Consider the following 17,701-nt stretch of genomic DNA (forward strand, 5'->3'; position numbering starts at 1 on the left):
ATTATCCGCCTGATCTTTCTCAGTGTGTTGGTGGTGATAAATAGGAAGGCTACCAGTTTGTTTTTTATGTTGATTTTGTATCTGCCACTTTGCTGAAAGTGTTTATCAGGAGTTTTATGATTCCCTTTTGTGTAGGATCATGTTTTCTACAAATAAGAACACTGGCTTCATCTTCTATTTGTATCCTTTTTATTTACTTCTCTTGTATTGTTCTTGCTAAAACATCAGGACTTCTCCATTCTTCTTTTGAGACAGGGTCTCTTATGTAACTGGCTGACCTGGAACTTGCTGTGTAGACTAGACTGACCATGAATGCTCTGAGATCTGTCTACCTCTGCCTCCTGAGTGCTGGGATTAAAATTGTGAGCCACCATGCCTGGCTTTATTGGCTGTATTCTTTTACTTGAAATATGTGCATGCTCAAATGGGACTGGTTTGCAATAAGATGAAGGTGTCATTTCTTCTTCTTCTACATTGGGGGTGTAGCTAGTGAACTATACCCTAATTCACATGCTCTGGTTGTCAGTCCTCTCCCCCCATACCTCCCTGAGGGAGCAGTAGTAGCTGCAGAAGCAGCCACAACTGCTGGAGAGGCTCAGCACACACATTGTAATAGTTCATCAAGCTGCCCTCCAACTTCAGTAACTATTCAGAGATAGAGGGGTGAGGACCATGCGGTAGATAGAAAGATCCTGGTTACTAAGGTTAGGGATGGAAGGGAAATGGGCTGAGTAAGGATGAGGATGAGCATTAGATCAACTGAGGAAAACAACGAGTGAAAAGTGGATGGAAAGGAGAAACCTGGATACTGTTAGGATCCATAATTTAAAGATTATTACAGCTACAGATGTTAGGGTTAAGTAAAAAGAGGCAAGAGGCGGGGTGTATGCAGAAGAGAGGAGAAATGAGGTAGGAATGAGAGGAGAGACTGGGCTATGTATAGAATGAGTATAATTGAGCAATATCAAAATCAAAGCAAGACCATTAAGACATATTTTTGCAGGCCAGAGGTAGCTCAGAGGTTAAGAGCACTGGCTATTCTTATAGAGGACCTGGGTTCAGTTCCCAGGGCCTACATGGCAGCTCACACTGTCTCATGCCTTCTTCTGGTCTCAATGGATACGAGGCACAAGTAGTACACAGACAAACATACAGACAAGATACTCGTACCCGTAAAATAAAGTAAAAATAAATATAAAAAGATACTTATATAAGAATGAAAATTGAAAAACAAAGTGAAAATAATGTTACATTTATCATCATGTCAGTCAGTAACCTCTTTCTTGTTGGGATGGGTTTTGAATCCTTCCCCTTCCTGTGATGTCTCACATAGCAGACTACTGATGAGACCTCGAAAGACGCAGTTTGTTGTTCTAGTTCAAACTTTTCAGTCAGATTTGTGGGTATGAAGAGTTCAAACCAGTTACTTTTGGTTGAGTTTCTGCTCTTTTGCCAGTAGGTGTCAGACCTTCCTTGAGTTTTTCTCGGCCCTCTAGATGGAATGTTGCTGCTGGGAAATTTCCATGTCATCGGTCCACATGTGCTGGAGGGTGACACTTCCCCACTTGGGTTAGTGGAAGTTAAGTCCAAGGTACTGGTGTGACCATGCCTATACTATTGTTTACCTTGTTGGCCAGACATGTTCTTCTTACCTGGGCTCTGGTTGCCTTTCTGTTCCTGTCTGCTTCCATGGTCTCCACGTAGTTTTAGATCTGGTCAGTGATTACTTGGTTCTGAGTTCAGCAGAAATTTTCCATGTTCTTGGTCACCTGTGGAGTTTGGAGGGTGCTTCCTTCTTGGGGTATGGCTTCAGGGTGTCCACAGATAATCTCACCTTCAGGGTTGCTCTGATGTGTGACACATCGGCTGCTGTCTCCACAGCCTATTAATCGTGAGTCTGTCAGCCTGGGAATATATCTAGCCCCTGGTTGTGTCTCAACCCCTGGGTATATATCTGACCCCTGCCCCGTCTCTCTAGTTTACTAGTTCCCGTGCTTCTGATGGAAGGAGTGAAGGTGGGTGGGGAGTACTGGTTTCAGTTTGGCAGTGCTTGGGATTGAATCTAGTGCGTCTCACTTGCTATACAAACACCCGAACACTGAGCCATTCTCTCAAGTCTCTCAGGTATAAGGAAATGCTGCTCCTTCCTCACCACCCCCAAGTGCTTAGATTACAGGGATGTACTCATATGTCTGACCTTCTTTTACATTGGGGCAGGGGCGACCATGTAGAGAAAGCAGATTTTGGAAAAATTTATATTTATAAAAAAATTTATACTGACTCATATTTGGCATTCTATGTATTTATATATTATGTAAAACATATTAACTTTTGAACCTGCTGCCTGATCTATATGCAGTCCCATGCTGTATGTTTATAGCAAAGACTTTTACTCATTGGCCTGCTTTGACTTGGTTCTACAGATGCAGGATGGCTGGAGCACATGTCGATGAATCTTTGTTCCCTGCAGTGAATACGAATGAACATTTACCAAGCCTAATTAGAAAAAAAGTAAGTATGTAATGGGGCGATTATGAATGTATGCACCCTTGTTTTTTTTATTCTAGAAATCTTATTTTCACAGGTATTATTCAGAGTATCTTAAGTGTGCTCATTGCTCCTCTCCCATAAAATTTCTAGTTAACTGTAAAGTTTTTTGTATATGAATGCTTTGATACATATAATCTATAAGAAAGGGAAGAGAATGTAGTTGGCCTTGGAAAATTAAAACTTGCCCCAAGACTAGATAGCCTTCTGTGTTTGGTATTTCTTTTTTTAATTTGTATTTTATGTGTTTGTATGTTTTGCCTCCATCTGTGTCTGCACTGCATGCAAGTCTGGTGTCCATGGAGTCTAGAAGAAGGCATTGGATCCCCTGGAGCTGGAGTTGGTTGTGGGCTGCCAAGTGGATGCTGGGGATTGAACCCAGGTCCTTCACAAGAGCAGTCAGTGCTCTCAACTGCTGGCCATCTCTCTGGCCCCTGGTTTTTCTTTGAGTGTAGCTCACTGAGAATTATCAAAGCACCTTGTTCTCACACAAGAACCACTGTTAGATTTGATGACCTAATCAAGATTGAATGAGGTGGATGAGAACTGTATACTTCGTGCTGAGTATAAGAAGTAGCTGCGGGCTTCTCAGCACTTTTAGAAGATACTGCATGATTAAAAAAATAAATAAAAAAGAGGATACTATGTGATGTACATCCATTGTTCATCACAGTAAACCAGGTGCCAGGGCAGTGACGAGGCCACTCCCCCAAGGCTTTTCCAGACTTCCTCATCTGATTCTGGGCAGTTCTTGACTGTGCCATGCCCAAGTAAAGGACTTGGGAAAACATGTCGATAGTACACGCTGTTTTACTTTTACACACTTGGTCAACTCAGGCACAGCAGGCATCTCTGCTGTTTCTTCCCTCTGTCACCTCAGCTTGACTAGTGACCTGGGTAAGAGTCCGAAGTGCTCACTACCCATTAGCACATACACCCATTCTGCACAGTGAAACCGCTAAGCTAAGTGTTCAGTTTGCTGGGCTGCCTTTTCTTCCCCACCTAATAGTGTGTCTTTGATCATGTTAATTTCGTTTTATATTGCACATTATGAGTGGCCCTTTCTATATATACTCACAGTCAGTTTTTATGAAGCATGTTACTTGGAAATGTGTGTTTACTGCCTGTACTCACAAACAGAAGTAGAATTGCTGGCTTAATGTGCAAATAGCCTTGGATGTGGAGATTACATCAATAGTGTGCAAGAGCACCTCTTTCTTGTCCAGTGCTTTTGTATTATCTTTAAGCTTTGTCTAGTCTGCTGTATAAATAGTAACTACTTTTAGCCTATATTACACTTCTAGAAACCTTCCTTTTTCTTCCCTTTTCCAAATGCAATTCCAGGTTAATTGTGACTTGAGAACCATCATTATTTTAGGTTCTTAGAGGGCAATTTCTGCTCTCCCTGTCACTCTGCCCCCAGCCTGACCATGGCTTGCTGCTCAGGAAACAGTTTAGTCACATCATGGTATTATCTGTTCCCTCTGTCTGATCATGCTCCCCTGAAGTCCATTTGAGACTCACTTTGCAGCGTTCTGTGCCTCTGTGTAGATGGCACATTACCCATCAGCCCTCACTCACACTCCCTGTTGCAGTGTCGGGCTTTCTGTTGTGGCTGCTGCCCTGGCTCTGTCAGTGTCACTCTGGGACCTAAGTTCCAAGGTGCAGTGTGGATCTGGAAACACCGCTGTTTTCACGTTCTGTGAATACCTTTTTTTTTTTTTTTTTTTTTTTTTTTTTTTTTTTTTTTGCAGCATCTGAGCCCTATTCTTACTGCTGTCATTTGTCTCATGGTACAAAGATTCCCAATACTAAGGTCACAGAGTAGAACCTCTATCCTCTGCTTGCCCCATGGGAAGAGTACTCCAGGCACGTCACTAATCCTCCTCACAGAACAATGCACAAACTGTCCTTACTGTGCAAAAGAACACTGTTAAGTAGTACATGTCCCACTGTGCAACAGTGAGCCAGCCTGCTGGACTTGACCTCCCAGCACTCACTAGTAGAACTGAGTTATTTGTTAAGGATCTTCGCTGCCACTCATCACTCTGGGGCAAGCTCTGCTATGCTGAGGACCAGTGCCTGACACACAGGAACGTGGTAGTGACCAAGTGTGACCTGACCTAGCAAGTCCAGAGCAAAATGGGGCATGGGCCTACAAGGGCGAGAAGCAGCTGAGACAAGGAAATGCTGATTCCTGTCTTTAGTAACTGAAATGGTTGCTCTTGTGTTCCGTGTCATTGGAGGGAAGTTAGTGTGAGAACAGCAGAGTGCGTAGGCTGCCCTGAGAGCCGCCTTGGGTGCTGAGAATGCTGGCATCCTGAAATAGCTCAGGAAACGATTGCAAAGTAGACAGCCTTTTACTTCATCTCTAAAGTTCTGTGTTGTTTGTCAAAATAGTGCCTCAGAAGTAAATACTGCCAACTCCCATACAGTACAATAAACAACTCATTAAGAAGTGATTTTAATTTTGATGTCATTAAAGTTGCCAGAATTATATGGAAAGGCCTTTCTTTCCTGCTTTAAAAAACAAGTAGCAATCACAGAGACTGGAGAGATGGCTCAGCAGTTGTCTTCTTCAGAAGACCTAGCCAGGGTCTCTTCCCAGCACTTACATGGTGGCTCACAACTGTCCTAACTCTAGTTTCAGGGGCTCTGACACCTTCTTTGGGTCTCTGTGGGCACCAGGCATGCATCATGCATATGGTATACATACATAAATGCAGGTCAACATTTCTTCACATAAAAACAAGCAAATCACTCTCCTTATTTTTTTTGCTTTTTTTCAAAACAGGCTTTTTCTATGTAGTCCTGGCTGCCTTGAACTCAGAGATCCCACCTGCCTCTGCCTCCTAAGTATTGGGATCAAAGGCATACATCACCACCACCCAGCATAAGTAAATATTTAAAAACAAACAGTAAAGAACATAGTACACTTTCATTAATGTTGACCCTTTTTGCCTAGCACAAGTGTATGCAGCCCAAAGATTTTATTCCTAAAACACCAGAAAATGACAAAAGACTTCAAAAGAAATTTGAGAAAATGGCTGAAGAGCTACAGAGGCAGAAGACAACACTTGGTGAGCCAAGTTCAGTGGCCTTGACAGCTGGAGGTGTGGGGGCTGGCTTTAGAGAAGAAGGAGACTGAGTAGTCAATGAGAGCCACTGGGAAGGGCAGTCAGATAATCCTCATCATTCAGTCAGTCAGTGGAATTCTTGTCTGCAAAATGATCACAGGAGAAAAGCAACCTCACTTATTTAATGTTGCCTTTTTACCTCTTGCCTGGTCTTTTTGTTTCATTATCTAAAACAGGCAAAACTTAGGCATTGTTTGCTTTGAATGCTGTAGGGAAACAACTTGGGCTCACTTCCTGTGGTCAGATTCATGTGTGTGTCTTGGGGGGATGAGCAATGTTCAGTAGGCCCACTTTCTGAAAGCTGGATATAAAACCAGTTTTAGAGGCCAGTCCACATCCCAGCCAGTTTTCTTGCTAGTTGTGTTGAGTGTATACGTGATATCGACTTACCTGTGGCCCAGTGGCTACATCTGTAAATGAAGATGCCAATACCTATCATCATGTAGGGCCTGGGTACACCTAGATGAATAATGCATGCCCCTTACTGAGAGCTCAGCAAGGGTCAGCTGGCAGCTAGCTCTACTGGAAGTGCCGTGGTTCATGGTGGGGGCAGTACTGTCTGTGGGAAGAGAGAATGGTACTGAAAAGGAGCAGGAACGCAGGGGGGGACTGTGAGTCTTAAAAGAATTGAGCTGGTGAAGTGTGGCAGCGTTTTCTTGAACGTAAGTTGAACTCTGTTTTCAGTTGATGGTGTCCCTGTCCTCCTGTTTGAGTCTCCCTGCTCAGTGGTATATAGCCCCACGGTTCCCATTAGGAGTCACCAGAACATGATGGAGAGGAGACTACAAGAGATGAAGGAGAAAAGGGAAAACCTTTCCCCTACCTGTAAGTGATTACTTTGTAAAATGAAAATTATGTCTACTGGTGAATTACAGAAGATGTATTAAGTCATTAACATCCTAGAAATTTTCTATGAAACTTTGAAGGTTTTTCAACCACAACACTGTTGACTTTTGGAGATAATCTTTGTTGTGTACACTATCTAAACCAGTAATAACCCTCCCTCATCTTGTGACAGAAATTGTCTCCTGTCTACTTTAGCACCGGGGTCCTACTTGGAGGTAAATCCTAGGAACTTTCACGGTTATCAAACAAACTGAAAACATTCATTTAATTTGGTTTAAGCTTCAGGCAAGTTGGATTTTCAAATTCTCATCTCACATGTGAGTCCATAAGTTAATACTTTTGGGACAATAATTGCTAGGAATTCATTTTTTTTCAGTCTTACATCTACAATATACTTTACATAGTTTTTTCTACTCATTATATTAAGCTTAGAATATGGTTAGGAGCCCTTTAATATGTGTATGGGATCAAGAGCAGAATAGACAGACATCTTTGTCTTGTCCAATAGGAAATTCTGTGGTCCATTTCAATGACATGTCATTATTTTATCAGCTTCCCAGATGTTTGAACAGTCTCAACAGAATCCAAATATCGCTCTGTGTGAAGCATCTTTGAACATTTCTCGTGAATCTTTAAGTTCAGGTAAAATTGTAATATTTTTTTTTCTTTCTGTAACAAAGCTACGATTTGAAAGGGGTGTGTGTGTGTGTACTCGTACTTTATGAGATAGTCTTTTACTATGAAGCCCTGGCTGGCATGGAACTTACCATATAGACCTTCCCAGAGCACCGTGTCAAGGAGGGTGTATCTTTGTTGCCTCTGTTCTGTTCTTTTTTAAAGTTAAACTTGCATTGTCTCAAGCAGAAGTTAGAATCCCAGTATGGCCTCCAGATTGTGTGGTTTCTCTAAAATCGAAGCTCTCCACCATCCAGCACTGTGCCAGTGGAGAACCAGCTTTGAGTGATGACCACAAGTTCCCAAATGAGTGAAAAATGGTGACTGCCCTCCAGTACCTCATAGTGTAATGAGAAGACAGGGAACCTTATGCTGTGATGATTATTGCTATGTCAGGAGAGGGTGTAGCAGTGTGACCAGACAGGGTGAAGGGATTCACTTGTGACATTGACACTAAGGCTGGTTTTGAAGGATGAATTGTGTTTACCCACAGTAAAATGTGGAGGAAAGATGGGGCCTGGTTTGAGGAGCCTGGAGACTCAGGTGATGGGGCATTTTAGCATTACTCCTGAGAAAAGTGCAAGCGTCATTGGCGGTCAGAATACTGAAGATCCCATGAGATTCATTTGAAATATAAATGTAACATGAGAGCTTGCCAGAAGAGCTGAGGAGGGAGGGAGCTGGGAGTAGGAGCTGAGTTATCAGGGGAAATGTTTCATAGAAGACCAAAGCTTAGCCAGTGGCACATACCTTAAACCCAGCATTTGGGAGGCAGGAGCAGGCGGGCCACCTAGGTCTGCATAATGAGACCGGGTCTTTAAAAGAAAACAAGGTAGTCTATGGTCAATTGCACATTTTGAAGATGATTTTTTTATTGCTCTCTCCAGATGAATCCTTTGCCAATTTTTCACACTCATCTTTTGATGGTCTCTGTGGAAATCAGGAAAGGAAACCAGGAAGATCTGCTAATGAGATGGCCAGCAAGGCATGCCTTTCCTCACCTGTGTTGAAATCAAGCGGTTCTTATGAGTCAGCATTGCCCAACCACCTCTCTAAGCCAAATCCTCCGAAAGCTGCAGACAGTCCTCCACAGGAGAGTGTCAGCTGGCAGAAGGAGGCTGCGGCTGAGAAAGCTGACCCGGAGAGAAAGCAGGCTGCAGCTGTGTCTCCGGGACACCTGACGAGAAGCACTGTCTGTCTCCTGCAGCGTCTGCCATAGATGAACACTTGGTACGTTTGGGACCCAAGAGTTCCTCGGCAAAGAGAAAAAGGCCAGCAGACTTGGGGTCACCTCCAAAAGGAAAGAAGAGGTACAGTAGGAAGTCTGCCCTGCCGCTACAGCTGTTCCGGTCTGACCATGATCTGCAGTCCACGGCCGGCCCCATCCCGGGAACTCCTGATGCTGGGGCTTCCTCTTATGAGGACTACTTTTCCCCTGATAATCTCAAAGAAAGGAATTTGGAGAGACTTCCTCCTGAGGCTCAGCCACTAGCAAGCCCTTCTCTGTTGCGCTCTAAAGGTCTCTCAAAGTGGGAGCGAAGAAACATCCTGGAAATGTGTGATTTTACCAGCATTGGTAAAAATCCCAGATCCATCAGCATTACTGACTTCATGTCAAAAGGTACTTCTAGTCTGGAGAAACCTGACAAGAAAGTGAGTACAGTTCCTAGGTGCATTTTGGTGGGAACATCTGCTGAAGAAAACCCAAAGCACTGCAGGCAGCCTGGCCCTCAGCTGAGGGAGGACACAGGCCCACAGGGAAGCACCCGTGCTAACACCCAGAACAGCCCTGCTCGCGGTGCCATACCCTTGAAAGGAGGGACTGAGGAAGCAAGAGACCCAGCTGATGTAAAAGGCTCCCCGAAAGACAGTACCAGTTCGCCAACTTCGGCCTCTTCTGAAGGAGAAGCACACAGCTTCAGTTTGGGAGAGGATTGTAATGTAGAAAAATCTGTAGAAGAAAAGGAGAACATATCCACAGCATATAGTGAAAGTATGTGAATATCATTTCCCAAGTATTTTTGTTTGGCCAGTATGTAATACTGTGTTCATATTTTAAATTTGTCACAACTTCATAATTTAATATATTCCCCCTCCCCTTTTAAGGAACATGTGTTTGATATTTCGCAGTGATGTTCTTTAGGGATAGGTGGCAGGCCCTAAGCTTTCCAGTCAAGTCTGTTCCATAAATACGCTTCCCCAGGCTTTGTCCTTGTGGACTAAAAAAAATAGTAATACTTACTATAAATGGTTGGCTTGTGCCTCTCTGTACGCCTCCCTCACTTAGTATGACTATACAAAGAGGTGACTGACTGATAGAGGCATTTGTTTTTTGTTTTGTTTTGCTTTGATTTTTCGAGACAGGGTTTCTCTGTGTAGTTTTGGTGCCTTTCCTGGAACTCACTTGGTAGCCCAGGCTGGCCTCGAACTCACAGAGATCTGCCTGCCTCTGCCTCCTGAGTGCTGGGATTAAAGGCATGCGCCACCACTGCCCGGCCGAGGCATATGTTTTTTAATTTTAGGTTCATTTAGGAAGGGTTTTATATGTGATAGGTGCAGTAAGGAAACTGCCAACATGACCACTCCATAATTAGGGTTTTGATTGTGAATAAGAAAGAGAAAATATCCAGAGGCATCTGGAAGAGTCCAGAGCAGAGAAAGAGAAGCAGACTGGACATGGCCAGGGCTGTCTGCCAGACCAGGGAGAACAGCAGGAGCAGAGTAATACACCTAGCAAGAGTGGTGAGGGAGCAGGACGTAGGGAAAGAGAGGACAGTGGGAACAGCAGGAGTACCCGTGGCTGGGGATAAAGAGAGTGGGATCTGAGGTGAGAAGGGGCTCTGTACAATAAGTGCGTGTGAATAGGAACTGAGGGAGCCCGGAGCCAGCATGGGCTTTGATATGCAACCATGTGTCCCTTCTGCTAGACATAATGAAAATGACTCCTTCTGGTTGAAGGGAACTCATTCCACATGTTCCTGAGGATTTCTGGCTTTTATCTGATCACCAGAAATCCTCCTATAGTCCAGGTTGAGCTGTTGAGCTGGGCATAGACTCAATTTTGGACCAAGTCAGTGAGTTTGCCCTTTTGGACCTGACATATTTCTACTGTAGAACTCTAGAGAGAATCAGCTGTGATTTTGCTAAGAAAAACACGAAAAAGTAAGTTTTGAAATTTGTTATCAGTGTTCACTTTTGAAGAAACTTTGGGCAGTGTTCAATAAGAATAAATAGTTTTAGAACATTTTGTTCAATTAAGAATTTGGTTATGACTGGATGGTGGTGGCGCACGCCTTTAATCCCAGCACTTAAGAGGCAGAGGCAGGTAGATCTCTGTGAGTTCGAGCAAGGTCAGCCTGGTCTACAGAGCGAGATCCAGGATAGCCAGAGCTACACAGAGAAACCTTGTCTCAAAAAACAAAACAAAAAAAAAACCAAACAACAAAAAGCATTTGGTTAGTTCTTTCTCTGGCCCTCAAGTAAGAATTTGGTTGTCGCTTTGATTTCTGCTTATTTTGCTTTAAGACTACCATTCAGATAGGTTTGTTTATTCCTATCTATAATTAAATTGTAATTACTAAATTATTTATTTGTTGAATGTCATAATGAGCTATATGATTATAAATTTTGAGGCAAAATAACAAAAATATCAACAAGTTTTGCAATCAAAATTAAAATCTTGGTCTTTGACCATTTTTTAAAATTTGGTTAAAATGAATATGACCAAATTGGTCCATCATCATTTCTACATTTGAGATAGGTTTAGCCACTATAGGATAGATTATGTCAGGGTAAAGTAATTACAGCTCTGTCTCTTTTCTTTTGAGTATAAACTCACTCAAAACAGCGATTAAATTATTTTTAGATATTAAGTCGCTAAATAGCTTTTGAATAATTTATATTATAGTCATAAGAGCATTTTGTTTCATCAAGATTAATGTGTTTTCAAAATATGTAAAATCAGATTGACTCTAGTAAATATGAAATAGTATATATGTAGAATTGTTTTGTTACTTCAGGATATCCTGTCTTGAGTTCTGAGGTTTTATCCTCTTTTGAAGCATTTGAATATTATATGATATTTTAAAACCATTTGAATATTGTATGATATATAAATATAAATTAAGTGGGATACAACTGGTTCCAAACAGCTTGGCACATCCTAAGCCCCAGCATTGCAGGTGTGCTGTCCTTAGAAGCAGGTGTATTTCTTCATCCAGAGCTCAGCCTTTCTGAGCATCAGGCTTCAGAAAGAGAGGGTGAAGGGCATGGGCATGGGGTGGCCCTCCAGGACTAGAGGAGATTGAGAGGTTTGGTGATGATGAAGGGGATTGGCTTGCTGGTGCACAGACAGGGGACTTGTGTAACTCGGGTTGACTCTGATAGTTCTGTAAACTGTCATGTCTTCCCACAAGACAAACATGGACTCATGGGGCAATATAACACCTATCTAGCCTAAACCCAAGCACTTTCTTTTATACTAATAATATTAAGACTCATGGATATTTTACATTGTCCACTGTCAGCCCAGCCTGGACTCAGGCCAGTCAACTCTTTGGGGATCCACCATAGATAGAACCATAAATCCTTGGGCTGAAACGGAAATTCCGTACCTGCTCCAGCTGGAGCTAGGAAGGCTGCTCTGAACATGAGCTCGACCCTCGAGGTCTCTCCAGTTGAATGAAAGGCTTTCAGTGTCTGCTTTCATCTCACTTGCACTTGCTGACTCCAAGATAGTGTGCAGTAAGGTTTCTAAAGAAAGTTCCCAATAATAGTTCAGTAATAGACATTGAAACAGTGGGGTAGAATCATTAACTCTTCGCATCTTCATTCTCTAATTTTATGAACAATAAACAAGAAATTTCCATTGTTAAAAAGAATAAACTTTCCCATCTCAAGTCCTCACTTTTTGCTTTGTATCATTCTTGAATTACTACTGGTTAGTTGTAGACCTTTTATTTTCTTGTACATACTTCTTGTTTGTAAGGAGATAGCAGAGAAGGAAACACTGTCACCTCTACTTCCAACAGACTCTAGAGTCCTAGGAGAAGATAGATGGTAAATTTAAATAGGACATGGTGATGGCTAGTGAATGTATCCAAGGGTGCACAATAAAGAAACAGCTGACATGACTGCCCCATGGTAGAGTTACGGTTTTTATTGTTGATATGAGAGAACAGCCAGAGGCGTCTGGAAGAGTCCAGAGCAGAGAGAGAAAGTAGACTGGACATGGCCAAGGCTAGGGGAGCAGGAGAGAAGAGTGGAGATAGCAGACTCGTACAAGAATAATAAGAGCGCGTAAAAGGTAACGGGTATAGTGAGAATAGGGGATGGTGGGGGAGGATATCTGGAAGGAGTGGAGGTGAGAAGGGCTAGGATGCTAGTGTAGGCTTTGAAATGTATAAGGTACTTGTGACCCTGAGGGAGCCTGGAGGCCAGCATGGACTTTGATATGCAGCCACGGATATGTATCAATGGAGCCATATGTCCCTTCTGCTGCACATGAGGAAAATGACTCCTTTTGGCAGATGGGAATCAATGTCACAAGTTGCTGAGGAATGCTGGCTTTATCCAACCACCAGAAATCGTAATGTAGTCCAGGTGGATCTCATTTCTGGATATACGGACTGCCTTTCAGAGTTTGAGGAATTGAAGTTTCCTTTGGACCTGGCAGTAATTAGAAAAAGTGATACCCCGTGGTATAGGTTGTTCCGTCAGGGACCTGGAAGGCCCCTCTAAGGAGGTATTATTGACTGTAGGCCAAGTGAGAGGGCACATTTGTGTCTACTGGAGGTAAGTGCAAATGACTGAATGTCCTGCAGAAAGGAGGAGGCCAGTGCAGCAACAAGCCATTGAGCCTCTGAGACTGCCGGGGACAGTGATCACAATGTGGCAGGAGTCAGATCCCCAGGCCCTTCCCTCCCCAGCAAGGCAGGGAGTTCCAGTTTGTTTTATGGTGTGATGAGAAACCGCTGGGGATCTTGAGCTGGAGTAACCAGATCTGATTTGTTTTCGTCGTAACCCTGGATACTTTGAAGAACAAACTGTAGTGTAGAAGCAATTACTGTCAACAGTATTTCCTTCCAGATAACTGTGTGTGTATAAACATACAAACGAAATACATTTAAAGGGATTCTCTTGCATGCATAGAACCATATTATCCTGTTGCCCAAAATTGGCCTTTTAAAAACTCATAACAACATGTCTGATATATTCTTCACAGAAGATATTTGTTTCTTTAGTATAATCTGTATTGAGGATCAGTGACATTTTCTTTTCTTTTCTTTTTTTTTTTTTTGGTTTTCCGAGACAGGGTTTCTCTGTGTAGCTTTGTGCCTCTCCTGGAACTCACTTGGTAGCCCAGGCTGGCCTCGAACTCACAGAGATCCACCTGGCTCTGCCTCCCGAGTGCTGGGATTAAAGGCGTGCGCCACCACCGCCTGGCTCAGTGACATTTTCTAAAATGGGTCAAAAGGATATAAATACAGATAATTAGAGAAAGTTCTGCAAAATTTTTGTTGATGAAATTCAAAATTGAGTATAGTTTTTGGAATGCATGTCTGCTCTTCAACAGATTTCTTTGGTAGGGGGAGAATGAGTAATCCTGTGATTTAATTGGGACTCCAGTAGGTGAGTTTCCCATCAAACTTGATTGCAAATAACTCTTTATGGCTGTTGCATAAGATAATATGTATTCATTCTTGAAGGTGCTCTTTTCACAAAGATTGGTCCTGTCCAAGTGTGATGCCAGTTCACAAGGAGATGGTTTCCAAGCCTGTTGGGTCCTAAGGCAGTGTTTCTGTAACTGTAGGTTTCCTTTCCATGTGTGCCTTCCAGCGGGTCCTTATCTTGCACATGGGTCACTTGGCAGTGGGAGGCTGAGCAGAATCTCTTGGATCGTGTAGGTAGTGTGATCTTACATTTAGGATATTGGTTGCTTTGTTCTTTTATCAGGTCTGGGAAATACTGTAGTAACTATAGTCTGAATGCAGAAAGAACTATCTAAACCCAATTTGTGTGAGGGTGGTGTCTTGCTTTCTGTTTCATTGTATTTATTTTGGGGGCAAGCTCTTACTACGTAGCATACTTGGTCTCCAGTTAGTAATCCTCCTGTTTCAGCCTTCAGGCTGCTGAGCCTATGGGTATGTAGCAACACACTTCATTTTAACTTTTGACATTGCAAGGCAGGAAGCATGAAAAGCAGTTTGGTCATTATTGAGATGACATCCTCTACCCCTGCTCCCTCTCACACGAAGTCAGTTTGAATTGCCCAGTAGATTAAAGTCTATCAGTGGTCCTGAGCACCTTGGTATACAGTAGAGCTCCTGCTTGTCTTTGTCTAATGATACTGATGGCAGGAGCTCCGTTTGTGTCTCACTGGAACACCAGCTGAGTTAGTCTTTTCCACACTATGCCCCACATCTGCCCATTGATTTAGTGCACATTTTCTCCTGTGCAGCATGTGGTGGAATTGTACACGTCAGCATTTTATACACGTGTGTTCACTTATCTGCGCAGTTTGGCCATTTCCAAATATTGGATTCTTTTACAGACTACCAGCTGTTGGGAGTTGATGATGGACCACTGTCCTTCCAGCAGGTCTGGCTACCAGATCTTAAGGAAGGCAAGTTTCATAAACATTTGTTGGCCAGCAAAATGGGGAAAAGTCCTCCAGGGAGACAGATCTACAGAAGGCCCAGCCTCTGCCTCTATAAAAGTTATTGTCTGCCTTAGACTACCTGGTATCTCTTGACTCTGTACTTTATTATAAGTCATTTAGGGATCAAGATGTGGCTATTGTCTCCAGGAACACAAGCTTCGGCTGATACTGGATTTCTGTGCCCTGCCCATGCATGATTTAGGGGGTGCTCTGTAATATCCAGCCAATCCATTCTTGAATCCACAAATTTATCCAATGGGAAGCTTTCTGACCACTTGATGACATCAATTACAGCCCATTTGTTCTAACCGTGGTGGCAGTTAGCAAGGCATTTTGAGATGGATTTGTGGACTTGTCTTTCAGGCATGTCCACTTGTACTGTTTGAGATTGAGACTTGCATAATTACAAAAATGTTAGAGCTGGGGTTCTTTTCTATTCATTTTTTGTTTTTTGAGACATTGTCTCCCTCTGTAGCCTAGCCTGGCCTTGGAGCAGTCTCCCTACCTCAGCCTCTAGATCAGTGGTCCTCAACCTTCATAATGCTGTGACCCTTGAATACAATTCCTCATGTTGTGGTGACCCCTAACCATAAAATTATTTTCATTACTTTCTTAGGTGTAATTTTGCTACTTTTGTTATGTATGTTTTGTTAATTTTGTTCTGAATCATAATGCAAATATAAGTGTTTTCTATGATCATAGGTGACCCCCGTGAAAAGGTTGCTTGACCTCCAAAGGGGCTGTGACCCACGGACTGAGAACCACTGCTCTAGAGTGTTGGAATTACACTCCTGTTCCACTGTAGCTTTCTGCTAAGTTCTTTTTTTAAATTTTTATTTGATCCTTTTATGACAACTAGGACAGCAAAGCATGCATGCAATGAGGCTAGACTGAAAATGAGAGGCATCTAAGATGTAGAGTTTGGATAGAACACTGTGTCCACCCCCACCCTGACCTCCCCCAGCCCACAAGCTCTAACCCTACCCTGGATGACAATATTTGGAACAAAATTTTGTTCAGATGAGATCGTGAGGCTGAGGCCCTAATGAAGTCACTACTGTTTGCTGAAGAGGGTAAGAGATGCCAGGAGTCCCCCCTCCGCCCTCTTTGCCATATGAAATGGAAGCCACGAGGCTGCCATCTGCAAGCCAGGTGGGCGGGTCCTTACCAGAAGCCAATTACCAGCATCTAGTTGAGATCCAAATCTTCGAATTCTCTGAAACAGAAGATTATTCCTCGTTATCAAGTCACCCAGTTAGGGCGTTTTAAGACAGTCATCAAACTGTTATGTGGAGAACTAGCCCCTTCCTGGATGGAGGCTGACTAGGGGTAGGTGGCCAGGCATTACCATAGACACTCAAAATAGACACCTGTTAGCTGGTTACATCTTATCCATACATAGACAGGAGGTCTAGAGAAGGGACATTGGCTTCGCAAGTGTAGGTTTGGCTGGTGTTACAGGACATGATGTCACCCGGGGAGCACAGATGTGACAACCCGTGAAAGCAGTGCAGGAGCAGACGTATAGCCCCGGGGAGGGTGCCTGGGAGACTGGAGGTGGGACCAGGTTGGCCCCACAGCCAGCTCAGCTGCTTTTGGTTGCCTGGTGACCTTAGAGAAAATGTGAGCAACCTCCTACGGCAGAGCATGTGAGTGATAAGTAATTGAAAGCTGTTTGCTTGCTTCATGCTATGACTCAAGGTCCTCTGTCCTTATGGATATTCTATTCCTTAACTACTTTTAATCTCAGATTTAAAAGATGGTTAAAAACAAATTATGTCGTGTTTGCGTGTTAGGAGCTGAGAGATTTTTTTTTTTTTATTTTAAAGATTGCTAAACGCATTAGGAGGCAATATAGGAATGTTGGTATCCCAGAGTGAGAAAGTGCTGCCACTTACAGCAGATTCATTAACCCTTTACCTGCCTGCTACAGTCCATTCCCCTCTTTTAGCAATTGAGGGCTTCAGTGGGTGGGCAGTTATCCAGGATTGAAGGAATCATGACATTTAAAAGATGGCTGAAAAGGAAGAGGATTAGTGTGTAATTGGTTTGTCTCCAAAGGGACCCAATTTAGATATTTATAGGCAAAGAATGTTGACCTTAAAATATTTCTAGGGCCCAGGATACAAATAACAGCTAGTTTGAATTCCAGAAAACCCTTAACTATTATTATTTTTTTTAAGTTTACTGATTCATTTTTACGATTATTTATTGGGGGTGTGCATTGTGCACCGGTGTGTGTGTGTGTGTGTGTGTGTGTGTGTGTGTGTGCGTGTGCGTGCGCACGCACGCACACATCAAGACAACTTGAAGGCGTTAGTTCTTGCCTTCTACCACATAGGGTTTGGGAATTGGACTCAGGATCCTTTACTCACCAAGCCATCTTGCTGCCCCTTATTTTTATTTAGATGGAATTCTGGTTTGGTTTTGTTGTTGTTTTAATTTAACTTCTTTATTGACTCTTTGGGAGTTTCACATCATGTACCCCAATTCTGCTCACCTCATGGTTCCCCCATACTCCTCTCCCCTGCTGCATCCCCCCAAAACAAAACAAAAACAACATGAAAATCTCTTTTCTTCTCCTCCTTTCCTGCCTCTCCATTACCTCTTCATTTGTCCTGGTGGCACTGGGGCTTCAGTGTGTCAGACAGTAGACCCCTCTGTCCTATCAGCTTTACTAGCAAATGTTCATTGCGATGAGTCACTGGTCTGGTTCAAGACCTGTGGTTTCTGGTACACCATCCTCAGTGGATCCTCACCAGAACTCCTCTGGGATATCCTGTGGCCACCCAAGTCTTGGGGATGACTGGTCCATAGGACAAGTCCCTTCACAAGC

At 43.1% G+C, this 17,701-nt stretch overlaps 1 protein-coding gene across 1 annotated transcript in view; it reads left to right on the forward strand.

The window, feature by feature from the left end:
* Mcph1 (microcephalin 1) overlaps nt 1-17,701 on the forward strand; it is a 207,893-nt gene that overhangs the window by 20,382 nt on the left and 169,810 nt on the right. The window contains 6 exon segments of the mRNA XM_028882066.2: nt 2,424-2,511; nt 5,513-5,627; nt 6,369-6,509; nt 7,083-7,172; nt 8,093-8,371; nt 8,374-9,198. Coding sequence (XP_028737899.1) covers nt 2,424-2,511; nt 5,513-5,627; nt 6,369-6,509; nt 7,083-7,172; nt 8,093-8,371; nt 8,374-9,198 — 1,538 coding nt within the window.

The sequence above is a fragment of the Peromyscus leucopus genome, chromosome 17 (genome assembly GCF_004664715.2).
Source record: "Peromyscus leucopus breed LL Stock chromosome 17, UCI_PerLeu_2.1, whole genome shotgun sequence".
NCBI lineage: Eukaryota > Metazoa > Chordata > Mammalia > Rodentia > Cricetidae > Peromyscus > Peromyscus leucopus.